The sequence below is a fragment of the Chiloscyllium plagiosum genome, unplaced genomic scaffold (assembly GCF_037043375.1).
Source record: "Chiloscyllium plagiosum isolate Xiang-an unplaced genomic scaffold, Cpla_swu_hap1 HiC_scaffold_26, whole genome shotgun sequence".
Classification (NCBI taxonomy): Eukaryota; Metazoa; Chordata; class Chondrichthyes; order Orectolobiformes; family Hemiscylliidae; genus Chiloscyllium; species Chiloscyllium plagiosum.
In genome coordinates this window covers 40661695-40683775 of record NW_028270164.1, presented here as the reverse complement: position 1 = coordinate 40683775, position 22081 = coordinate 40661695, and the positions used below count along the sequence as shown (strand labels likewise).

At 45.2% G+C, this 22081-nt stretch overlaps 1 protein-coding gene across 1 annotated transcript; it reads left to right on the top strand.

Annotated features, from left to right (window-relative positions):
- The first annotated feature begins 12592 nt into the window (after positions 1-12592).
- Positions 12593-21765, top strand: LOC122563250 (complement C1q-like protein 4). The gene is made up of 4 exons (XM_043716877.2): positions 12593-12710; positions 16146-16223; positions 19622-19727; positions 21019-21765. Exons 1-4 carry the CDS (start codon positions 12693-12695, stop codon positions 21411-21413), a joined length of 597 nt encoding a protein of 198 aa, XP_043572812.1. The 5' UTR covers positions 12593-12692; the 3' UTR covers positions 21414-21765.
- Positions 21766-22081: the final 316 nt, after the last annotated feature.

The following is a 22081-nucleotide window of genomic DNA, read 5'->3' as shown; positions in this document are numbered from 1 at the left end:
TTAAAGGAGCAGTATTATCACAGTACACAAGCAGTTATCCTTTAATTCAAATCCCATTGGCAACATGTTATCTGCTTTTGCCCTCACTTTCCCATGGGAAGGCTATACTGTATAGAATGCACAATGTACTCCAGTAAACATGCCTTTTAAACTGCAGCCATCTCTTTACACTATTTCCTTGGTTTCAAGCAGTATTTTCCTTTTGTTTTCATCTCCAATCTGAAGCTAAAGGAAATAAAACAATGTGATAGTTACAATATGAATAAAAAACTGAGATTATGCTCTCAAAGACAATTGGGTCAGTGGCCTGCTAGAGGGAGTAACTGGAAGCAGTTTTGGGCACTACACCTTAGGAAGAGATATTGGCTGTGGAGGGAGTGAAGTATGGATTTAGCTGTGCAAATGATAGAATATTACAGTGAATGTATAATTAAAGATGTCATCATTTACATCCCACTATCATTATGAGGGTCCACTTTGATGTAACATTTGGGTAACTCATTCTACAATTAAGAGTTTGTTCCTGGTGTCTTGAGTGTTTGGATCAGGGTCAGAACAGCAGTATAGGTCAGAGTGACATCATGCTGTGTTACAGCGTCTGACATTGTTCAGGTCCAGCAGTGGGAGTGCCCAGGTGCTGTTCCATTGAACATTGTGCTGAAAGTACAGTTTACATCCACACAAATGTCCAGAAATAATTACCACAGGGAATATTGTGGGTTTATCCATGAACTGTAACACACAGAGAATAGATCCTCTTTGAAAAGTATTACCTGAAACATCAATTCAAATAGTCATCACAGTCCCACAAGAGAAAGCACTTTTATAATTATGATCTAAGAATGGAGAGCCTATATCAATCACAAAAGTATTAATTATTTTGAAATGGTGGTGTGTGTGACACTCAGCTTCCTGAATTGGCAATTAAAGATGAACAATGATGGAGTACCTCATAGTTTGGGGTGAACAGGCTCATCAAGGTTGTTCATTATATCAACTCGAGCATATAACAATGGCAGGGGGCGAGGGGAGAGATGGAGGGGAATGTGGTCCTACTTCTGGGGCAGAAGGGCCATGTTCAAGTCTCACCTGTCCCATCGGTGTGCCATAACTTGTCTGAACAGGGTGATTGATATTATTGCTTTCATGACATTGGAAGTCATACATTGGGTATTTACTCGAGCACTTGTAAGGAGGTGAAATGGGGTGTGGTTCAAGTCAGATGGATACTGTAATGTGCCACTCTCTGAATAAATCTATTGGCGGCATAGTGGCTCAGTGGTTAGCACTGCTGCCTCACAGCGCCAGGGACCCAGGTTCAATTTCTGCCTTGGGTAACTGATTGTGTGGAGTTTGCACATTGTCTGCATGGGTTTCCTCCAGATACTCTGGTTTCCTCCCACAATCCAAAGATGTGCAGATTAGGTGAATTGGTCATGTTAAATTGCCCATAGTCAGGGTAAATATGGGAAATGGGTCTGGGTGAGTTACTCTTCGGAGGGTCGGTATGGACTTGTTGGGCCGAAGGGTCTGTTTCCATACTGTAGGGAATCTAATCTAATCGGGTCTGTTTCCATACTGTAGGGAATCTAATCTAATCAATAATTACACATAAATTTGAAAATGAACCTTTCAGCTCAGCAAGCAAATTTATATCCATAACCTCAACCTGAACTACAAATCTTCTCAAAACTCACTATAATTACACAATTGTGACACTACATTTCAGTATTTAGTTCATTGGTTCTGAAGCAATGTGGGCCATCTGCAGTTCATGAAAGGCATTTTTATTTAATTATTCACAACATGGCTTTGGCTCGGTTAACATTCATGTCCCATCTCTTGGTTCCATTGCAAAGCTGGTTCTGATCCATCTCCTATAACTGCTGCAGTCCAACAGGTCCAGATACATTGGACTAACACAATATCTTAGAAATGGGACTTTTTCATCTCTCTAAAACTTTTAAACAGGATTAGGGAGATAGATGGGAAGTAATAATCTGATAACATTGATAAATGCAATCAATACATTTAATCACTGAAGTTAAAGTCAATACCAAAGTTTACTTTAAGATTGAACTTGAAGTATTATCAAGTTATTAAGAATCAGACAATGTGCAATGAAAGCTGCATTTTTGTGATAATCTATGGACATCACGGTTTCTGTAATTTCCTATTCAGTGTTGGATGTGAATTGTTGAGTACTTATGGCATAGCACTTACTAGAAATGTGAAACCAGGTTACAGGAAAGTAAGTGTATTTATTCTTGTCATCAAACTCTACTCTGAAATTCTTGCATCTTACTTTGTGATGTTGTTTATAATCAGGGAACACTCTATCTTTCAGTTCTCCAGACAGTTGGATCCAATGACAGAACTTGTAAATGAGCACTGAATATATCTCCACTAGTGCGTCTTGTAGACACAGTGTTGAACAGGAAACTAGTTTCACTAAACAGGATCTATGAGAGCTATGAGCCAATGTAGAATGAACTTGTGATCCTTGGAGTAAAAAGCTATCAATGATGTTCCCTGTTTCTTTTTATTAAACCAGATTCTGACTCACTGTTGGTTTGCCAATTGTGATGGATAAATATAATGACAAGGAATTTGTGGATAGGAACTTTCCTGTGCTTTCACTTTTCATGGATGTTGACTTTCCACTCTTGTGCCAGTCCAGTTGGGTTGAGAATTACCAGCATTTAGCGCTGGATGGCTTGTAGATCCATTAGACTTGGTATCCAACTCCTCTGTCAGATCTGCATTGTGGATCATCTATAGGATATACAAGGGACTCCCCAAGGTTTTACAATGGATGGAGGGAACTTCTGGACACAGGAGAGGACAAGTTCATTCTACATTGGCTCATAGCTCTCATAGATCCTGTTTAGTGAAGCTAGTTTCCTGTTCAACACTGTGTCTACAAGACGCACTAGTGGAGATATATTCAGTGCTCATTTACAAGGCTGGACAGTGGATCAGGAGACCTCTGAACTCACACTATTCTAATTATCATGAATCACTAATTAGACAAATCTTCTTGTTAGCTCTTCAGCCAGTTAGCCCATCTGATCCAAACAAATTGGTCCACTTTCTGTCTCCATTATTTAGTGAATATCGTTGGATCCTCATTGTCTGAGGAATCTCTTTGTATCATCATTATCTGAGGGATCTCTTTGTATCATCATTATCTGAGGGATCTCTTTGGATGCTCATTGTCTAAGCATTGCACAATGTATCACCATTGTCTGAGGAATTTCACTGGATCATTTTTGCCTGAGAAATCTCTTCAGATTATCATTGTCTAAGAGGTTATTTCTGAATTTGAGCCCATGTTGTTGTATTGTTGATTCTGAAGTAATTGGAGATTGACTTTTCCACGGGCTCAACACATTCTATTCCAATGGATACTATTGTGAGATATTGTATTGTAGGTCTCCTTACTAACCACTCACAAGCGCCTTTATTTAATAAACTGTGTGCCCATTTGATTCATTCATAACTCCTTACAATGCCACGGTTTCATTCTTTCATTCATTCACTCATAAAACCACAGTTTTGTAGTACATTTTACTATTACAATAGAGACTAAAATGAAAACATCCCTTTCAACTGATTACTGCTTCTTCACACCTTTAACCTTATCAGGCCTATTTCTTTATTAAAAGCTACCTCTGAATAAGTGTCAGTATCATAAACAATGCCATCCCCATCAAGTCTCCACAAAACATTATAATATAAATCAGCCCTTACCGTCTCTCAGACCTGAATAGATTACAGAATACCAAACAGCTTATGGACTTAGAGTCATAGAGATGTACAGCATGGAAACAGACCCTTCAGTCCAACTCATCCATACCAACCAGATATCCCAACCCAATCTAGTCACACCTGCCAGCACCCGGCCCATATCCCTCCAAATCCTTCCTATTCATATACCCATCCAGATGCCATTTAAATGTTGCAATTGTGCCAGCCTCCACCACTTCCTCTGGCAGTTCATTCCAAACATGTACCACCCTTTGCATGAAAAAGTTGCCCCTTAGGTCTCTTTTATATCTTTCCCCTCTCACCCCAAACCAATGCCCTCTAGTTCTGGACTCCCCCAGCATGGAGAAAAGACCTTGTCTATTTATCCTATCCATGCCCCTCATTACTTTATAAACCTCTGTAAAGCCGCAACATGACCTCCCAACTCCTGTACTCAATACTCTGACCAATAAAGGAAAGCATACCAAACGCCTTCTTCACTGTCCGATCTACCTGCGACTCCAGTTTCAAAGAGCTATGAACCTGCACTCCAAGGTCTCTTTGTTCAGCAACACTCCCTAGGACCTTACCATTAAGTGTATAAGTCCTGCTAAGATTTGCTTTCCCAAAGTGCAGCATCTCATGTTTATCTGAATTAAACTCCATCTGCCACTTCTTAGCCCATTGGCCCATCTGATCAAGATCCCATTGTAGTTCTGTTCGCCGAGCTGGAAGTTTTTGTTGCAAACGTTTCGTCCCCTGGCTAGGCGACATCATCAGTGCTTGGGAGCCTCCTGCGAAGCGCTTCTTTGATGTTTCCTCCGGTGTTTATAGTGGTCTGTCCCTGCCGCTTCCGGTTGTCAGTTTCAGCTGTCCGCTGTAGTGGTTGGTATATTGGGTCCAAGTCGATGTGTTTGTTGATGGAGTTTGTGGATGAGTGCCATGCCTCTAGGAATTCCCTGGCTGTTCTCTGTCTGGCTTGCCCTATGATAGTAGTGTTGTCCCAGTTGAATTCATGTTGCTTGTTGTCTGCGTATGTGGCTACTAAGGATAGCTGGTCGTGTCATTTCGTGGCTAGTTGATGTTCATGTATGCGGATTGTTAGCTGTCTTCCCGTTTGTCCTATATAGTGTTTTGTGCAGTCCTTGCATGGTATTTTGTACACTACATTAGTTTTGCAACAGATGCCTAAGAGAAAGACCACAGAACGGGGACATACCACAACCAAAAGGACTAGCCACACTACCATACATCAGGAGCATCTCAGAACTGACAGCCAGACTACTGCGACCCCTAGGACTCATAACAGCACACAAACCAACAGCCACGCTCAGACAACAACTCACCAGAACGAAGGACCCGATACCCAACATGAGCAAAACTAATGTAGTGTACAAAATACCTTGCAAGGACTGCACAAAACACTATATAGGACAAACAGGAAGACAGCTAACAATCCGCATACATGAACATCAACTAGCCACGAAACGACACGACCAGCTATCCTTAGTAGCCACACACGCAGACAATAAGCAACATGAATTCGACTGGGACAACACTACTATCATAGGGCAAGCCAGACAGAGAACAGCCAGGGAATTCCTAGAGGCATGGCATTCATCCACAAACTCCATCAACAAACACATCGACCTGGACCCAATATACCAACCACTACAGCGGACAGCTGAAACTGACAACCGGAAGCGGCAGGGACAGACCACTATAAACACCGGAGGAAACATCAAAGAAGCGCTTTGCAGGAGGCTCCCAAGCACTGATGATGTCGCCTAGCCAGGGGACGAAACGTTTGCAACAAAAACTTCCATCTCGGCGAACAGAACCACAACAACGAGCACCTGAGCTACAAATCTTCGCACAAACTTTGATCCCATTGTACTCTGAGGTAACCTTCTTTGCTGTCCACTACACCTCCAATTTTGGTGTCATCTGCAAACTTACTAACTATACCTCTTATGCTCACATCCAAATCATTTATATAAATGATGAAAAGTAGTGGATCCAGCACCGATCCTTGTGGCACTCCACTAGTCACAGGCCTCCAGTCTTAAAAACAACCCTCCATCACCACCCTCTGTCTTCTACCTTCGAGCCAGTTCTGTATCCAACTGGCTGGTTCTCCTTGTATTCCATGAGATCTAACCTTGCTAACCAGTCTCCCATGGGAAACCTTGTCAAACTGAAGTCCATATAGATCACATCCATCGCTCTGCCCTCATCAATTCTCATTGTGACCTCTTCAAAAAACTCAGTCAAGTTTGTGAGACATGATTTCCCATGCACAAAGACATGTTGACTATCCTTGAACAGTCCTTGCATTTCCAAATACATGTACATCCTGTCCCTCAGGATTCCCTCCAACAACCTGACATCAGGCTCTCTGATCTATAGTTCCTTGACTTGTCTTTACCGCCCTTCTTAAACAGTGGCACCACGTTAGCCAACCTCCAGTCTTCCGGCACCTCACCTGTGACTATCGATGATACAAATATCTCACCAAGAGGCCCAGCAATCACTTCTCTAGCTTCACACAGAGTTCTCAGGTATACCTGATCAGGTCCTGGGGATTTATCCACTTTTATGCATTTCAAGACACCCAGCACTTCCTCCTCTGTAATATGGACATTTTGCAAGATGTCACCATCTATTTAGTACTATTCTATATCTTCCTTGTCCTTTTCCACAGTACATACTGATGCAAAATACTTGTTTAGTATCTTCCCCAACTCCTGTGGCTCCACACAAAGGCTGTCTTGCTGATCTTTGAGGGGCCCTATTCTCTCCCTAGTTACCCTTTTGTCGTTAATGTATTTGTAAACATCCTTTGGATTCTCTTTAATTCTATTTGCCAAAGCTATCTCATGTCCCCTTTTTGCCCTCCTGATTTCCCTCTTAAGTATACTCCTACTGTTTTTATACTCTTCTAAGGATCCACTCGATCTATCCTGTCTATACCTGACATATACTCCCTTCGTTTTCGAAACCAAACCCTCAACTTCTTGATTCACCCAGCATTCCCTAGACCTACTAGCCTTTCCTTTCACCCTAATGGGGATATACTTTCTCTGGATTCTTGTTATCTCATTTCTGAAGGCTTCCCATTTTCCAGCCGTCCCTTTACCTGCGAACGTCTGACTCCAATCAGCTTTTGAAAGTTCTTGCCTAATACCGTCAAAATTGGACTTTCTCTAATTTAGAACTGCAACTTTTAGATCTGGTCTATACTTTTCCATCACTATTTTAAAACTAATAGAATTATGGTCGCTGGCCCCAAAGTACTGCCCCACTGACACCTCAGTCACCTGCCCTGCCTTATTTCCCGAGAGGAGGTCACATATACCTTCTCTTGTAGGTATATCCACATACTGAATCAGAAAATTTTCTTGAACACACTTAACAAATTGCCTTAACACTATGGCAGTCTCAGTCTATGTTTAGAAAGTGAAAATCCCCTACCATAACTACCCTATTATTCTTACAGATAGCTGAGATCCCCTTACAAATTTGTTTCTCAATTTCGCTCTGACTATTAAGGGATCTATAATACAATCCCAATAAGGTGATCATCCCTTTCTTATTTCTCAGTTCCACCCAAATAACTTGCCTGGATGTATTTCCGGGAATATCATCCCTCAGTACAGCTGTAATGCTATCCCTTATCAAAATCACTACTCCCCCTCCTCTCTTGCCTCCCTTTCTGTCCTTCCTGTAGCATTTGTATCCTGGAACATTAAGCTGCCAGTCCTGCCCATCCCTGAGTCATGTTTCTGTAATTGCTAGGATATCCCAGTCCCATGTTCCTAACCATGCCCTCAGTTCATCTGCCTTCCCTGTTAAGCCTCTTGCATTGAAATAAATGCAGTTTAATTTATCTGTCCTAGGTTGTTCTCTGCTTTGTCCCTGCCTGCCCTGACTGTTTGACTCACCTTTGTTCTCAACTGTACCAGTCCCAGATTGAAACCTTTCCTCACTATCTCCCTGGGTCCCACCAACCCCCCACACCCCCCCACCCCCACCCCTCTACATACCCCACCTTACTAGTTTAAATCCTCCCAAGCAGTTCTAGCAAATCTCCCTGCCAGTATATTAGTTCCCTTCCAATTTAGGTGCAATCCATCCTTCTTGTACAGGTCACTTCTACCCCAAAAGTGCTTCCAATGATCCAAAAACATGAATCCTTCTCCCATACACCAGCTCCTCAGCCATGCATTCATCTGCTCTATCCTTCTTTTCCTGCCCTCACTTGCTCGTAGCACTGGGGCTAATCCAGATATTACTACTCTCAAGGACCTCCTTTTTAAATTTCTGCCTAACTCTCTGTAATCTCCCTTCAGAACCTCAACCTTTTCCTTTCCAATGTCGTTGGTTCCAATGTGGACAATGACCTCCTGCTGTCCCCTCTCCCCCGTGAGAACACTCTGCACCCTCTCTGAGACAGTGCTGAAAATGTGTTGCTGGAAAAGCACAGCAGGTCAGGCAGCATCCAAGGAGCAGGAGAATCGACGTTTAGGGCATAAGCCCTTCTTCAGGGCTTTCCTAAAGAAGGGCTCATGCCCGAAACGTCGATTCTCCTGCTCCTTGGATGCTGCCTGACCTGCTGCGCTTTTCCAGCAACACATTTTCAGCTCTGATCTCCAGCATCTGCAGTCCTCACTTTCTCCTCGAACTTTATCCTCTCTGAGACATCCTTGCTCCTGGCACCAGGGAAGCAAACACACCATTCTGATTTTTCGCTGCTGGCCACAGAAACGTATGTCTTTACCTTGGACTAGCAAGTCCCCTAACACAATCGATCTCTTGGAACCAGACGTACCCTTCATCGCATTAGAGCCAGTCTCAATACCAGAAACTTGGCTGTTTGTGCTCCATTCCCCCGAGAATCCATCACCCCCTACATTTTCCAAAACAGCATACCTGTTTGAAATGGCGATAGCCACAGAAACTCCTGCATTAACTGCCTACCTCTCTTATCTTTCCTGGAGTTAACCCATCCATCATTGAATACCTTTTAACAGGGCTTATGCCCAAAACGTCGATTCTCCTGCTCTTTGGATGCTGCCTGACCTGCTGTGCTTTTCCAGCAACACATTTTTCAGCTCTGATCTCCAGCATCTGCAGTCCTCACTTTCTCCTACCTTTTAACAGGGCCGCTATTCCCTTAACTGATAAAACAGAGCTTCTGTGAAATTGCATGAATGAATGAAACTCCCACCGTAAATAGTAAACAAATCTCACAGCTGCGTAATCAGTTTAATATCCTTCTTTCTTCTAATAAGTATAGGTATATCTTCTAACTTATTTAGAACATATAGGTCTAGTATTTTTATTAACATTTACTAACTTAAAGGACAAAAAGACCAACACTTCTTAATTATGCAGGAAACTGGGCAGACACACTTTAATCCTTTCAGTAGGAGCAGCCAGTGCCTAGCATATGTTTAGGCCATCTCCTGTTTCCTTAAATATAACAATACAACACCAGAGTTGTGGAATTTTAATATATGTAAGAACTGTGTCTGAAGAGGCTACTGTAAGAACTGTATTTCGGGATTCTATGGCCGCCTCAACCTTGTGCTGTGATTGCTGAATAAAGAGGCTGTTTTGCCACTCACCAATCTCAGTTGTTATTTGAACATGATCCTACATCATGAAACATGCAAGCAAAGTGCTTCCAGGCAGAGCTCTGTACGAAAACCTGATGAAGGGCTTTTGCCTGAAACATCGATTCCCCTGCTCCTCAGATGCTGCCTGACCTGCTGCGCTTTTCCAACACCACACTCTCGACTCTAATCTCCAGCATCCTCACTTTCGCCTGGAGCTCTGTATGTATTAACAGCAAATGCAAATATAGAACTGCATACTTGACACCTTTCTGCACTGACTGTGCTGTCTTCCTTTTCCTCTTTCAGTTAGTGTATTGAAGTTTCGAGAACAGCGAGAAGGAACAGGAGGTATGATGCTGAACAGCCAAGAGCTGCTGTGTTGCCTTTACAGGAAATTTTGCATAAAGTCAGCAAATAGTACAAATTTCAGACCATTGTTACCAGAGTCCTTGCATTGGGATAGGCTTCATCGTCCAGTTATCATCCCTGTATCTCTCCTCAACCTATTCTTGACTTACATTGGCATCTAGCTTGGAGGATTGTAATTTTAATATTTGCATCCACCCTCTGTGGCCCTACTTCTATAATTTTGTACAGTTCTGTGAGATTTCCGTGCTCCTCCAATCCTGTTATCAGACAAATGTCTATCAGAGAGCTCAGGGCTGATGTGTGAACAGTACTTGTTTTTTTTAGATTACTTACAGTGTGGAAACAGGCCCTTCGGCCCAACAAGTCCACACTGCCCCGCCGAAGCGCAACCCACCCATACCCCTACATCTACCCCTTACCTAACACTACGGGCAATTTAGCATGGCCAATTCACCTGACCTGCACATCTTTGGACTGTGGGAGGAAACCGGAGCACCCGGAGGAAACCCACGCAGACACGGGGAGAATGTGCAAACTCCACACAGTCAGTCACCTGAGGCGGGAATTGAACCCGGGTCTCTGGCGGTGTGAGGCAGCAGTGCTAACCACAGTGCCACCGTGCCGCCCACAGTGATTGTACACTGGCTTACTGCTGAAATGATCTTTCACAAAGACTATAAACGATAAATCTGTCCAAGCAGGTGAAGATATTAACTAGAAGAAGTGACATTAGGAGGTAAGATTTCCTGGTTATTGTCTTCTCCCTCTCAAGCTCTGAAAGAGAAAGAAGTTAATGAGGCCTCACCTCTTGTCCGACAGCTCTCTAGAAATCAGTGTTGAAGACAATATCTTCACAGACTACTTTGAATCTGTGTGAGAGAGGTATTTATTAACCTGTGTACATAAAAATTGTGATGTCTGCCCTGTATAAGCCTGAGCATATGATTTCCAGTCTTCATATGCTGAAAGCATTGTTTTGGGAATTTACTTCCTGTATCTCATTAATTATTTTGTAACTCTATATGGGAACTGGTACAGGCACAAAGGGGTGAATGGCCTCCTTCTGCATTATAAATTCTATGATAGGTGCTCTGCAGAGAGTTACAATGATTTAAAACAGAAATTAATGAAGGACTTGGATTTCTACAGCATTTCAGACCATCCCAAAGTTCATGTCTCTGCTGTTCCCTCATCCCTTGCTCTAAAAAGACTTTCTGTAGAGAGGAAAAATTGAGCCTCATGCCCAGCTCACAACAAAGATAGAAATGGAAATAACTACACAGAGGCTGGTATCCCGTCACCAAGTCACCCCTTATTTGCTTCCGGCCAGCCAGCTTGGAGTCAGTCCCCTGAGTGAGGAGAGGAGATTTTGTATCTCCTATTTATTTTTTTCTTCTTTTTTTTTGTTTGTGCAGGCGTAAGACACAGTAAATGAACAAGTTCATAAAACTTTATTCATGTCCCACCACTGGGAAGAAAGGAAACGCCAGAGTGGCCAGTGATAAGCAGTGCGCTTCTCAACAAAGGGCAATGCTGAGTGAATAAAATGTAAAAGGGAAGGCAGGAACTAAATCAAAATAGAGTCGGAGGGGTAAATAAAGCACTCCACACTGCGCAGTGCCCATCTCTCCCTGAAAACTTTGAGGGTGTTGGTAGACACTGCGTGCTCCTTCTTTAAGGACACCCGGACCTGAATGTAACCACTGAAGAAGGGCAGGTAATTGGCCATAATGACCCCCCTCCATGGCTTGCTTCCTGGACTTGATCTCCTGTTTATAGCTGTCAGCCAGGGCTCCCTCATTGGCCCAGGTTAACAACCCCAATCAAGGATCTCATTGTCAATGAGATCAACTTTGTTCCAGTCACTACAGAATTTTTTTAAGTTGTCAATCATTGGAATCTGTCTGCATGAAGCCACAACACCAGCAAAGATCGATGGAAGTGAGATCATGCTGTTATATTACTTACCCAGGATGTGTCCTACAGCTTGCTTGACTGTAACTATGAAGACTATCTGCTTGGTATCTAGCCATGTCCTGTGCTTCTCTCTCTCTCTCTCTGCTTAATTATAAATGCTGGTGATTTCACTGTGAGTCAGATTAAACAAGTGTGCAACCAATGAGAAGCTACTCAATATTTCACAGCTTGCATAATATTATTCATGTCTGATCCAGAGGCTGTGACATTTCTGCTCAGAGATGGCAGCTACTTACATGAAGTTTCTACCTTGATAGCAAGTCTCATATGCTTCCACCTCAAAGTCTAAGAACTTGACCGACACTCCCTGAAAGTATTACTGACTGAGTGGCGCACTGTCAGAGGTTCAGAACTGAGGGAGTGCTACACTGTTGGGGGGTCTGTACTGAGAGAGTGTTGCACAGTCAGTGGGGGAATACTGAAAGAGCACTGCTTTGTCTGCGGTGACAGATGGAGGCCTATCCAGACTAGATTGGCTGTATATGTGGGATGAACGTTCTCAGTCAGTCAGCTGATGCTGGGTGCTCTGTTCATTTTCTTTGCATTACTTCATCCTCATGCTGACTTCTTGTAACCAAGTGTAACTGTCATCTACCCCGGACAGTGGCTAAGAGTCAACCGCACCTGAGTGGGACTGGAGTCACCTGTAGGCCAGATCGGGTAAGGGTGGCAAATTTCCTTCCCTAAAGGACATGAATGAAACAGATTGGTTTTTACAATAACTCACATTATTTCACCCCATATTTTCTTAATGCTATTCAAATCCCACCAGCAGATCTGTCTGGATGTGAGCCCACATCCTCACATTAATCTTGTTTGTCCAAGGACATGTCACTGCTTCCTCTCCCATTGTTCCAATGTCCTGTTTTCCAACTCCTAACGATATTAAAAACAACACAGAGAGAATACCCTGTACCCAGAGAGACGTGAGGGGAGAGTAACTCAGACACGGGACCGAGGACCGGTGAAAGAAAAATGAACAACATCATGAAAGTATATGTCTGCTTCCATTTCAATATGACAATATGTTCAGTTTAGTTTCTGTCTGGGTGGATGTGGCTGTTTAATATCATTTCAGGGAAGAACTTATGAAACGCTGTGGATTCAGTCGCTAAATGAAAATGTTGCAAGGATGACATTGGGACTTTCAGAGTGCAGTGGCCTGAATGAATGTTAAAATTAGTATTACTCTAGAATTTCATACAATGCAGGAGTTTGAGAAATTCTGTAATGTCAACAGTGTACTTGGAAAGACTGCAGTACTGAGGGATTGTTGCACTGTCAGAGGGCTAGTGCTGAGGGAGTACTGCGCTGTCAGAGGGTTGGTGCTGAGGGAGTACTGCGCTGTCAGAGGGCTAGTGCTGAGGGAGTACTGCGCTGTCAGAGGGCTAGTGCTGAGGGAGTGCTGCACTGTCAGAGGGTTGATGCTGAGGGAGTACTGCGCTGTCAGAGGGCTAGTGCTGAGGGAGTACTGCGCTGTCAGAGGGTTGGTGCTGAGGGAGTACTGCACTGTCAGAGGGTTGGTGCTGAGGGAATACTGTGCTGTCAGAGGGCTAGTGCTGAGGGAGTACTGCGCTGTCAGAGGGCTAGTGCTGAGGGAGTGCTGCACTGTCAGAGGGTTGGTGCTGAGGGAGTACTGCGCTGTCAGAGGGCTAGTGCTGAGGGAGTACCACACTGTCATTGGATCAGTGCTGAGAGAGTGCTGCACTGACAGAGGGTTAATGCTGAGGGACCGCTGCACTGTCAGAGGGTTGGTGCTGAGGGAGCTGCACTGTCAGTGAATCAGTGCTGAGGGAGTACTGCACTGTCAGAGGGTTGGTGCTGAGGGAGCTGCACGGTCAGTGACAGAGCTGAGGGAGTACTGCACTGTCAGAGGGTTGGTGCTGAGGGAGCTGCACGGTCAGTGAATCGGTGCTGAGGGAGTACTGCACTATCAGAGGGTTGGTGCTGAGGGAGCTGCACGGTCAGTGAGTCAGTGCTAAGGGAGTACTGCACTGTCAGAGGGTCGGTGCTGGGGGAGCTGCACGGTCAGTGAATCGGTGCTGAGGGAGTACTGCACTGTCAGAGGGTCGGTGCTGAGGGAGCTGCACGGTCAGTGAATCGGTGCTGAGGGAATACTGCACTGTCAGAGGGTTGGTGCTGAGGGAGCTGCACGCTCAGTGAGTCAGTGCTGAGGGAGTACTGCACTGTCAGAGGGTCGGTGCTGAGCGAGTACAGCACCATCAGAGAGTCGGTGCTGAGGGTGTTCCGCACTGTCAGAGGGTCGGTGCTGAGGGAGTACCACAGTGTCAGAGGGTCAGTGCTGAGGGGGTACCACACTGTCAGAGGGTCAGTGCTGAGGGAGTACCGCATTGTCAGAGGGTCAGTGCTGAGGGAGTACCGCACTGTCAGAGGGTCAGTGCTGAGGGGTACCGCACTGTCAGAGGGTCAGTGCTGAGGGGTACCGCACTGTCAGAGGGTCAGTGCTGAGGGGGTACTGCACTGTCAGAGGGTCAGTGCTGAGGGAGTACTGCACTGTCAGTGTGTTGTTGCTGAGGGAGTACTGCACTGTCAGAAGGTCAGTGCTGAGGGAGTGCTTCACTGTGAGAAGGTCAGTGCTGCGGTAGTGATATACTGTTAGAATCTCAGTACAGTGGGCGTATTAGTTTTAGAAATTCAAGGAAATGGTTTCAGTCACACCTAAAGAGCTTTTATTAATCCTAATCTGCTAGTTCAGATTCATCCCCACCCTTCCTCCACCCCACCCCTCCTCCACCCCACCCCTCCCCAAACACTCCAAGTCTGTGCAAACTGTCATCGGAATTGTAATGCTTTCAGCCCCAGGGTCGTTCCAGTAAATCTGCATGGCTCCCTGGGCAAGGCCAATATCAACCTTCTGAGGAGAAGGACCCAGACCTGAATCCAGTGACTCTACATGAGGGTCTGAGGCAAGGAACACAAGCCTAGCCCACACAATCAATGCTGATGATTGAACACTTTCAGCTCTGGTGAGGGGAATGGGCAATATTAGCTCTGAGGACTAGGAGCTTTCCTCTTTTCCCTCTCCTCACCTGTGCTCCCACCCCTCCACCAGGCCCTTCGTCCCCATGTACTGTGTCGAGTTGTGGAAGGTTATCAGACCTAAGGTTACCAATGGGCCTCAGATCTTCAAGCCAGTTCAAAGGCCAGAGGTTAAGCTGAGGTTACTGCGTCAATAGAGTTTCAAGCACAGCCGGACCTCTGACGCAGATTCTGGAGAGGGGCACAGCCACTGAGGACCTGAATAGGAAGTCAATGTGGTTCCCCCTCCTGTTCTTTCCGAACTCCCTCTAAAGACCGAGATGATAGAGAGTAGGCCTATCCAGACTCAATTGGCTGTACATGTGGGATTATCATTCCCAGTCAGTCAGCTGATGTTGGGTGCTCCGTTCAGTTTAATGCTGTCTTAGTTTCTGTCTGGGTGGATGTGGCTGTTTAATGTCATTTCAGAGAAGAACTTCAGAAATACTGTGGATTCAGTCGCTAAATGAAAATGTTGCAAGGATGAGATTGGGTCGTTCAAAATGCAGTGGTCTGAATGAAGTTTAAAATTAGTGTTACTCTGGAATTCCATACAGTGCATGAGTTTGAGAAATTCTGTAATATCAACAGCATACTTGGAAAGACTGCAGTACTGATGGATTGTGCACCGTTGGTGGATCAGTACTGAGGGAGTACTGCACAATCAGAGGGTCAGTGCCGAAGGACTGCTGCACAGTCGGAGTGTCAATGCCAAGAGAGTATTGCACAGTCAGTGTGTCATGCTGAGGGAGCGCTGCACACATTCAGAGGGTCAGTGCTGAGGGATCACTGCACACAGTCGGAGGGTCAGTGCTGAGGGAGTGCTGCACAGAGTGTCAGTAGCAAGGGAGTGCTGCACACAGTCGGAGGGTCAGTGCTGAGGGAGCGATGCACACAGTCAGAGGGTCAGTGCTGAGGGAGCGCTGCACACAGTCAGAGGGTCAGTGCTCAGGGAGCGCTGCACACAGTCGGAGGGTCAGTGCTGAGGGAGCGCTGCACACAGTCGGAGGGTCAGTGCTGAGGGAGCGCTGCACAGAGTGTCAACAGCGAGGGAATGCTGCACACAGTCGGAGGGTCAGTGCTGAGGGAGCGATGCACACAGTCAGAGGGTCAGTGCTGAGGGAGTGCTGCACACAGTCGGAGGGTCAGTGCTGAGGGAGCGCTGCACAGAGTGTCAGTAGCGAGGGAGTGCTACATTGTCGGAGGGTTAGTGCTGAGGGAAGATCAGTAAGAAGGGTGATTGGAATTAGCACTAACTGTCAGATGAATGGATGATGCTGTGTAATACAGAGATGTGGTGAAAGACTCTATATAGTTGTTATCAGATTGCTACACTTTTTTTGCTGTACTTTGTTTGACTCTGTGAATTATTTGCTGTGTTTGTTTCAGGTAATCTGGCTGTTTTTAATTCTCTGTCACTTCAGCTGCCATTCATTTTCCTCTCAGGACTGTACCTGGGCATCTGAGGTAAGTCTCTGCTCCAAACCGGTTTGCTGAGCTCCTCCATTGTAACATAGAAACATAGAAGATCAGGGCAGGAGGCGGCCATTTGGCCCTTCAAGCCAATTCCACCATTCATCATGATCATGGCTGATCGTCCAACTCAATATTCTAATCCTGCTTTCTCCTTTGATCCTTTGATCCCATTCACCCTGTGGTAAAGCTGCTCCTTTAGTAAGGTTATGCTGTCCTTGGCTTTCTTTCTCCAGAGAGGTCATAAATGACATATGTTTCGAAAAGTCTAGGGATTGAAGAGTATTTGGGCCAATCTGATAATTGCTAACAAATAATGCCTCAGGCAGAGGCTTTCAGGTTTCAAAAAAACTTGTGCAATGAAAGGGTAGTGTCCAGTTCTCCCAGCTCAGCTTTCCACTTGTTTGTTTTTTCTTTGGCAGTAATGGAAAAGCTGCAGGATCCAGAAACAGGCTGAGACTGATACTCTCTCTCTCTCTCTCTGCCTTCTCTCCTGCAAGACCCTGTGTTTGATTTTATCTTTTCTGTCATGGGTGTTTATGGGGTTTGTAGCAAGTATTTGGAACAGCATCATTAAGTTGGAATAGTCTGTTGGGTTTTCAGAGAGGTTAAGTTATTAGGTATTCTGTTTTCTGTTGTTTGTGTTTCATTCAGTAATCTTGTCAATAAATTCTGTTTTGTTTTAAACAAAGTGATTTGACTAGCTGATTCTCTCCTGGAATATCCACTTTATACCTGCTTAAAACAACTAACAAAAGTTAGGGTCTGGCCTATCTTCTTGAAATGTTTTGAGAGGTAGGCCTGGTCCATAACAGCCCTGAACCCCCTGCAACCACATCTCTGTGATGCCTACCATACCACAATCATTCACAATGATTGGTGTCATTAATTCATCTACTTGTTATGAATATTATGAGCATTCGGGTAAAGTGCCTTAATGCTAACTTTCTTATCATTATTAGAGATATTGGAAATCATAAGATATCCTAAGTTATCCTTCCTTTGTGCTGCACCCTGAGTCTGCCTTGAGCTTAAACCCACCTGCAATGAGTGAGTGAAGGTCAGCGAGTGAGTGAGTGAACATTAATGAGTGATTTGGTGCCTGAGGGAGGCTCAGTGAATGAGTGAGTGAGTGAGGCATTTCTGATGAAGAGCTTATGCTCAAAACGTCAACTCTCCTGCTCCTCGGATGCTGTCTGACTGGCTGTGTTTTTCCAGCACCACACTTTTTGACTAACATTAGCTAACCTCCATTCTGCAGGAACTCTTCCAGAGTCTGTAGAATCCCGGAAGATGACCACCAATGCATCCACTATTTTTAGAGCCACTTCCTTAAATACTCTGGGATGTAGATTACCAAGCCCTGGAGATTTATCTACCTTCAATCCCATCAATTTTCCCAGCACCATTTCTCTACTAATATTGATCTCCCTCCATTCTTCCCTCTCACTAAATCTTGCATTCTCCAACGTTTCTGGTATCTGATTTGTCTTCTCTTTTATGAAGACAGAAGCAAAGTATATATTCAGTTGGTCAGCCATTTCTTTGTCCCCTATTGTACATTTCCCCCATTTCTGTCTGCAGGGAATCTACATCTGTCTTCACTAACTTCTTTCTCTTCACGTACCTATTGAAACCCTTTGTGTCAGTCTTTATGTTCCCTGCAAGCTTGTGTGATATCTGTCGGCTCAGCTTGGGACTGAAGCTGCATCTTCATGCACTGGGTGGTCAATGTTGTAATTTGGGTCTGTCCACCAGGGATTCCATAGGTTGTATTGTGGTCCGTCCAGGGTTCTTCCCCATTTTAGCTGAGCTATTGCTCTGAATGCTGAGAAGACTTGGGGCAAGAACTCCCCTGGCTGTGCTTAGTGCCAATCTCTGTCTTGATGGTTGCTCCTGGATTTACCTGGGCGAGTGAATGGAGAGGTGACTGGGCTGTAGGAATAAGAGACCTGTGGGGTTGGGAGAGGAGATAGAGGGTCAGGCTGCTGGAGGTGAAGGTGTGTGGTCACACTGAGTTGAGACAGGATGGTCTGGGCATTGGGATGAGGTAAAAGGATCACACAGGATGGAATAGCTTGAGGGTTAAACCTGATGACAGGAAGGTCATGTGCGTCCTTTCCATGGTGTCCCCACTGCTCCAAATGGTCTATACCGGAGCACAGCTGAGTGAAGGGAACAATAACTGAGTGAGTGAGTGTGGGTGAAAGACTGAGGGAGGGAGGGTGGGTGAGTGAGGTTCAGTGAATGAGTGAATGAGGGAGGGAGAGAAGGAGGGTGGTGTGGTGAGTGAGTGAGTGGTGGGTAATTGAGTGTGTGGCTGAGTGAGTGAGAATGAAAGTGAGTGTTTGAGTTAGTGAGTCTGTGTGAGTGAGTGACGATGAATAAGAGTAAGTGTGGGTGAGTGAATGAATGCGTGAGGGTCAGTGGGGGAGTGGGATGAGTGAATGAGTGCCAGTGAGTGAGTGAATGAGTGAGTGACTGAGGGTCAGCGAGTGATGCAGTGATTGAGGGAATGTGTGAATGAGTGAGTGAGTGTGTAAGGAAGGGGCTGGGTGGATGTTGGTTAGAATGACATTGAGCTGCACATATCCACATGTCTCCATGTCTCCAATTCCTCCCTCCGCACATCCAGCAAGGCCAGGAGACAAAGCCAAGCAGAAACCCAATGCCCTCCCCCATTATTGTGTGTGAATTCAACAGAGGCAAGCTATAAGGATGGTCCCCAGAATGCAGTGCCATGATAGTTACGCCAGAATGATTTCAGCCCCGATTCCCATCCCATCCCCAGTGACGAGGACTAATCTGTTTCTCTCAAGCTCTGCTTCCGAACAAAGATAATAGGAACATTTTATTCATAAGCTCTGCTGCTAGGAACATTTAAATGGTCATTTCAATTGACAAGTCATTTAAATTATTGAATTGTAGATTTTGAATTGTTTTATAATTAATTGTGAAATCCACTTTCAATGTTGTGACAATCTTTATCTTTAGGATCAGTGCTGAGGGGGCGCTGCACTGCCCAAGGGACGGTGCTGAGGGAGCGTTGCACTGCCCAAGGGACGGTGCTGAGGGAGTGTTGCACTGCCTGAGAGTTGGTGCTGGGGGAGCGCTGCACTGTCCGAGGGTCGGTGCTGAGGGTGCGCTGCTCTGTCCGATGGTCAATGCTGAGGGAATGCCGCACTGTCCGAGAGTCAGTGCTGAGGGAGAGCTGTATTGAGGGGTAGCCACTGGGGGAGCGCTGCACTGTCCAAGGGCTGGTGCTGAGGGAGCATGGCGCTGTCTGAGGGCCAGTATTGAGGGAGTACTCCTGAGAGACCTCGTTCCATCTGTGCATGCCTTTTTGAATATGAGCTCTACTGAAATCAAGCCCTTCTTGTATTTTATTTCAGTTGACCTTTCAGGATACAAAGAATGCAATTGATAAAATGAATGAGATAAATGACTTGACCGGTAGAATTGCAAATTTGGAACAGCAGGTCGCTACTCTCCAAAAATGTAAGTGAGAATATATTCAGTGTGACCTTTCGAAGGTTCCTCTTGTTCAGTACCTTCCTGAATGAAGTTTCTCCATTTCGGTCACAGGCCATTTTGGCCAGTACTTCACCAATCACTGGGGATGCTTGCCCTCCTCAAGGTGGTGTGGATGCCATCCGTAAAGGTCTTCCCCTGTGCCTCTGGGAATCTCTGGGTCCAGATCGATTTCTCAGTTAGTCGCTGCTTACGGAATCTGGTTTGGTTGGCAATTCACTCAGTGGGACTGGTTTTGAGTGATCAGCTCCTTGGTTGTGGCCATGTTGATTGGGCAGTGATGTCTGCTCTTGGACCATCTTTTCTGCCCCTGAATTTGGAGATGTTGCCATTGAGGAACCTCACCATGTTTTGAGGTTTTGCTTGTCCATATCTCAGAGGCTTATAACAAGAGGGTGCCACTACTGCCTGGTACATCATGAGATATTAAAACTAAAAACATTGAGCCACACAAACCCCAGGCGTTGGCCATCTCTAAAAAGTGAGAATCCAACTGTCTCTTTTCTGAAATTCAATGGCATTGACATTACTGAACCCCCCACAATTTACATTTTGGGGTTTGCCTTTGACCAGTAACTAGCCATATAAATACTGAGATGACGAGGGTTTGGGGTTTTTGCAATAGGTAACACTTCCTGACTCCCCAAGTCTGTCCATCATTTACAAGGCACCAGTTAGGAGTGTGATGGAATACTCCACACTTGCCTATTGGATGCAGCTCCAACAACAATAACGAAGCTTGGCACTATTCAGGTCGGAGCAGCCCACTTGATTGGCACCATGTCCCATGACTGAATAAAAGATTGTCCCATCTCCACCAGATCCTCCAGCCCCCTACATCCCTCCTCATCTCTGTAAACTCCTCCAGTCCCTACAACCTTCTCGGATCTTTGCACTGCTCCAATTTCAGCCTCTCATGCGTCCCCGGGGTTCCCTTTGCTCTACCATTGGAGGCTATGCCTTCAGCTGCCTTAGGCCTTGAACTACAGAAACACCTACCTAAATCTCACTATCCGTCCCCTCCTCTCTCTGTGTGTCTTCCTCTTAGACGCGCCTGTAAAACCAACTTCTTTGACTGACCTTCTCACCTGCTCCTGAGATGCCCCTGATGTGGTCCAGGTAAAGGTTTGTTTTATTTGAGTGAAGAACCTTTAAATGGTTAATGCCATTACAGGTGTGAGGTGAATGCAGGTTGTTGTTGTTGTAATTGGAGGTAGCATTTTTCCTGGTCTCACTCCAGCAAAACTTTTATTTCCAGATGTACCGCGCATCATTTTCCATGCCAAAGTATCCGATGGCGTGAACCCACGTGGAGAAAGGCGCATGGTCTATGATGCGGTTATCGTGAACAAAGGTTCTGCCTACAACTCTGCAACTGGGGTCTTCACTGCCCCTTTAGCTGGGACCTACCTTTTCACCTACTCGCTGCTCGGGGGGCCAACCTCTGAGGTGCGCCTGGTAAAAAATGAAGAAGACCTGAGTTACATTCACACTATCCTGAGCACAGGGGAAGCCCAAACAGGATCTATGCCAGTGATACTGAACCTCGAAAGTGGTGACCAAATCTGGGTCAATCTCATTGAGGGAAACACATGGAGTGGACGAGGTGCCCTGAATTTCCAGGGTATCCTCCTGGAGGCCAGGTTGGAATGAGCTCTGGGGCTTTGGCCAAATTCAATAACCTCTTCCCAATATGCCACTCCCCCCTCACTCCCCATACCCTTTAATATCTTAACCAGTTTAATCTCAGACTCCCCACATGTGACCACTTTGGGTCCATATTTACATTATATTCACCGAATTAATTAACAAGGTTAAGAAAGTCCCTTTGACACTAACATGTGGCACATTAGGAAGATATCTTAATCAAATCACTGCATGCAAATAGTAATCAGTCACAGAACACGTTGTTGTACTTAGTTGGGTTACAGCTAATGAATGAATAGTCATATTAGTAAACCTGACTTTCATTTGGAACTGTTCAAATAAAGTTTGTGAAATTGTTCATGGTGTTAAGTCTTTTCTGTCTGTGGAAGACATTGCAAATTCAAGTGAATTGTTTACACAGTTTGACACTCCAAATCTTGGTCACTCCCTGAGCAAGAACATTGTGACATCACCGGGTTGACCTCCTAAATAGTAGAGTTTCATGTCTAAGTTAGCAGAAACACAGCAACAGGAATTGGCCATTCAGCTAACCCTGTTGTGCCTGTTTCATCATTCTGGATGATGGCTAATCATCACATTGATGCCACTTTCCCCAGTATCTCCATATCACCAGCATCACAAGTCCCCAGAAACCTGTTGATTTCTGTTTAGAA

Coding starts and splice junctions, on each gene's coding strand:
- LOC122563250 (XM_043716877.2), top strand. Junction 16,224..19,621: donor ACTGTACCTGGGCATCTGAG/GTAAGTCTCTGC, acceptor ATTTTATTTCAG/TTGACCTTTCAGGATACAAA. Junction 19,728..21,018: donor GGTCGCTACTCTCCAAAAAT/GTAAGTGAGAAT, acceptor TTTTATTTCCAG/ATGTACCGCGCATCATTTTC.